Consider the following 2,674-nt stretch of genomic DNA (forward strand, 5'->3'; position numbering starts at 1 on the left):
AACTACGCACGTTAAAAACAAGGTTTTTATTACAAATGAAAACAACATTCTCGTTAAAAAAACTAAAATTGGTTATTTTACATCAAATTGACGAAATACATATCGTGATGTCGTGGTCAATTGGGGAATTTGAAGCGACTTGGGTGATGTCTTTATCAAATTTTTAAAAACAACAAGTGTTGACAAACTGAGAGTTGATGTTGATGGCAGTAGAAGATATGCGATTTTAGAACGAATATTTTATGAAGAGTTTGGAGACAATTAATTCGATCGATGTGGACCCATTAGTAAACATTTATGGAACATTGAACATCTTTCTCAAATATTACAAAGCCAGGGATATCCTGAAAGGACTCCGAAAACATCATTGTTGTGACACTGAACACACTGACACAGAAAACCACAAACGTTACGGATATATGATAAACCATAGTTGCTTTCCCTCCGATAAATCGACACCTCAGTTACAAGTTGATAGAAAATGAACGAGATGTCATCGTTTCGGACGATTCAAATATTGTCTGTGTTTTTTCTGTTGTTTCCTCGTCACGGGAGCAGTCAAGGTAGGTTGAAGGCAATTTTGTTTCCAACAGTAAACAAACTTTGATAAGTCGTCAAGTTTTTTTCTGTCTGTCATATTGGCTAAAAATACATAAATGTGGTTATCTGAACGTCAAATGTGAATACTTCGGCTTTTCTTCAATCATTCAAAACTCTATTTTACTGGTACTTTGATAGGCATGTGTTATTGGTGCATTTTGACAAAGAATAAATGTCTTGTGTAAGATGGCATTGGCATTGCATTATTGCATTATTATATGTTCGCTTTCATATACATGTAATTTGTATTACTGCACACAGCGTTTACTCAAACTGCAATAGGAATGTATTTGAAAAAAAACACTAACATTTTTTTAAATTTTGTTACTAGTATATGACTTTATCAAATGTTAGCGCAGATTTGGAGAACTATTTCAAGTTAATCTTTCTTGTGTTGGTAATAAACAATCTTGACACATCAATGAAAATCTTGAGATGATAAAACATAGTCGCAATATTATGGTTGTTTTCTCCTTGTGATGTGCTTAGAACCTTGTGATAGTAGTCCGTGTCAAAATGGCGCCGACTGTGCCGATGGTAACGATGAGTACTTCTGTCAGTGTCCGAAGGGATGGGAAGGCATCAGTTGTGAACTCGGCAACGGTAAGTACTAGTATAGTACCTTCCACTCTCCAATGTTTCATAAAATTGAAGTTCAATTTCATGTTTCTAATGAGGGGGTTGGAATACAATAATCGGCGAGACCAATATTTCAATGTAGGATAAACAATAAGTTTGGGGTGGGGGTGGGGGTGGGGGTGGGGTTAAGGTTGAAGCATTTTAGTTCTCATCGGACAGAAACGATGTTTACCTTTAATGGGTCTGTGTTGTATCTCTAAATACAAATTGAGAAATTTAAGAATTTTCTCTATAGTAAATGCGTGGCACTGAAACTGTTAATAAAAAAGTATTTTTCTCACTACATACTGGCTTTGTATTTGTAGTACTGCATACTGATTTGAAAGTGATTATGCTGTCTGAAACAATTATCAATTTTGGCCAATTAAGTCAGAATGGGTGGGTGGGGGGGGGGGGTCTGATGAGGCATAACTACAAGAATTAAGTTTGTTATCCTAAATTGAATTATTAATCTCGCCTCTGACGTAACCTAAGATATATATGTATATCTGCAAATATGGTCAGTTTTAGCGATTGGCAGTTTCACAACTTGTACTTGTTTTGAACTATTATGAATAATACAAATAGAATAATATACTTCTGATTGAGACCATAAAATAATATTTAAAAATTAACTTCCAAGTAAAGAAATTGGAAGACTCTGTTTACACCTTTCGTCCGACATTGTTTAGACGTACGTACGTCTTAATTTCATTGGCTGTAATCTCCATTCTGTTCAACAGTTTGATATCACCGATAACAAATATGATTATGTTTCAGGTGTACGATGTGGTGGCAGTTTTATCACCAACGATGCTGCCGATTTATTTTCACCTGGTTGGCCCGGTGATTATCCAGATAGGTCAAAGTGTATATGGTTGATTATGATGCCCAATGCCCAAGAAATTACCATAAACGTCGTCGAATTCAACACTGAGTGGAATAAAGATTTCGTGGAAATCGGACCCGGAGCTGATTCTTACGGCACTGCCCTCTTCACACTGATGGGCTCTGGTGACAACGTCACGGATCACGTGACAATACAATCAAACAGAGCATTCGTGCTGTTTGAATCGGATCGAAACAGACCGTTTCCAGGGTTTCACCTCAGATATGAAATATCAAGTAAGGTCCTTCACGATTGATTTGTTTTACAATCTACAAATTGTAAACACAGTTTCTTTCCTTCTGAATCAAGTTTCATCTGTTTGTCTTAAAATGAGAAATCGAATTCACATAAAGTTTTTACAATATGCAGTAATCTTCTCTCAGTCCATATCATACGTATTACCTCAGACCACTATATGTATAATGGTCTGAGGTATAACCCAAGTACAGAAGCTGTAACTGTTTTTACATGTACTTATTGTTCTTACTACGTAGTATTTCGACTTCAACATCGCAACTGATACTTTACTGAGCCATGATCGAATTGTGCTCAAACTGTCCTTCACAC

The 2,674-nt window shown here is 36.1% G+C and overlaps 1 protein-coding gene across 1 annotated transcript in view; it reads left to right on the plus strand.

Moving 5' to 3' along the window:
* Nucleotides 1–1,116: 1,116 nt before the first annotated feature.
* LOC144443259 (uncharacterized) overlaps nucleotides 1,117–2,674 on the plus strand; it is a 9,938-nt gene continuing 8,380 nt past the window's right edge. The window contains exons 1-2 of the mRNA XM_078132693.1: nucleotides 1,117–1,203; nucleotides 1,962–2,343. Coding sequence (XP_077988819.1) covers nucleotides 1,117–1,203; nucleotides 1,962–2,343 — 469 coding nt within the window. The remainder of the gene's footprint in view (nucleotides 1,204–1,961; nucleotides 2,344–2,674) is intronic.

The sequence above is a fragment of the Glandiceps talaboti genome, chromosome 1 (genome assembly GCF_964340395.1).
Source record: "Glandiceps talaboti chromosome 1, keGlaTala1.1, whole genome shotgun sequence".
NCBI lineage: Eukaryota > Metazoa > Hemichordata > Enteropneusta > Spengelidae > Glandiceps > Glandiceps talaboti.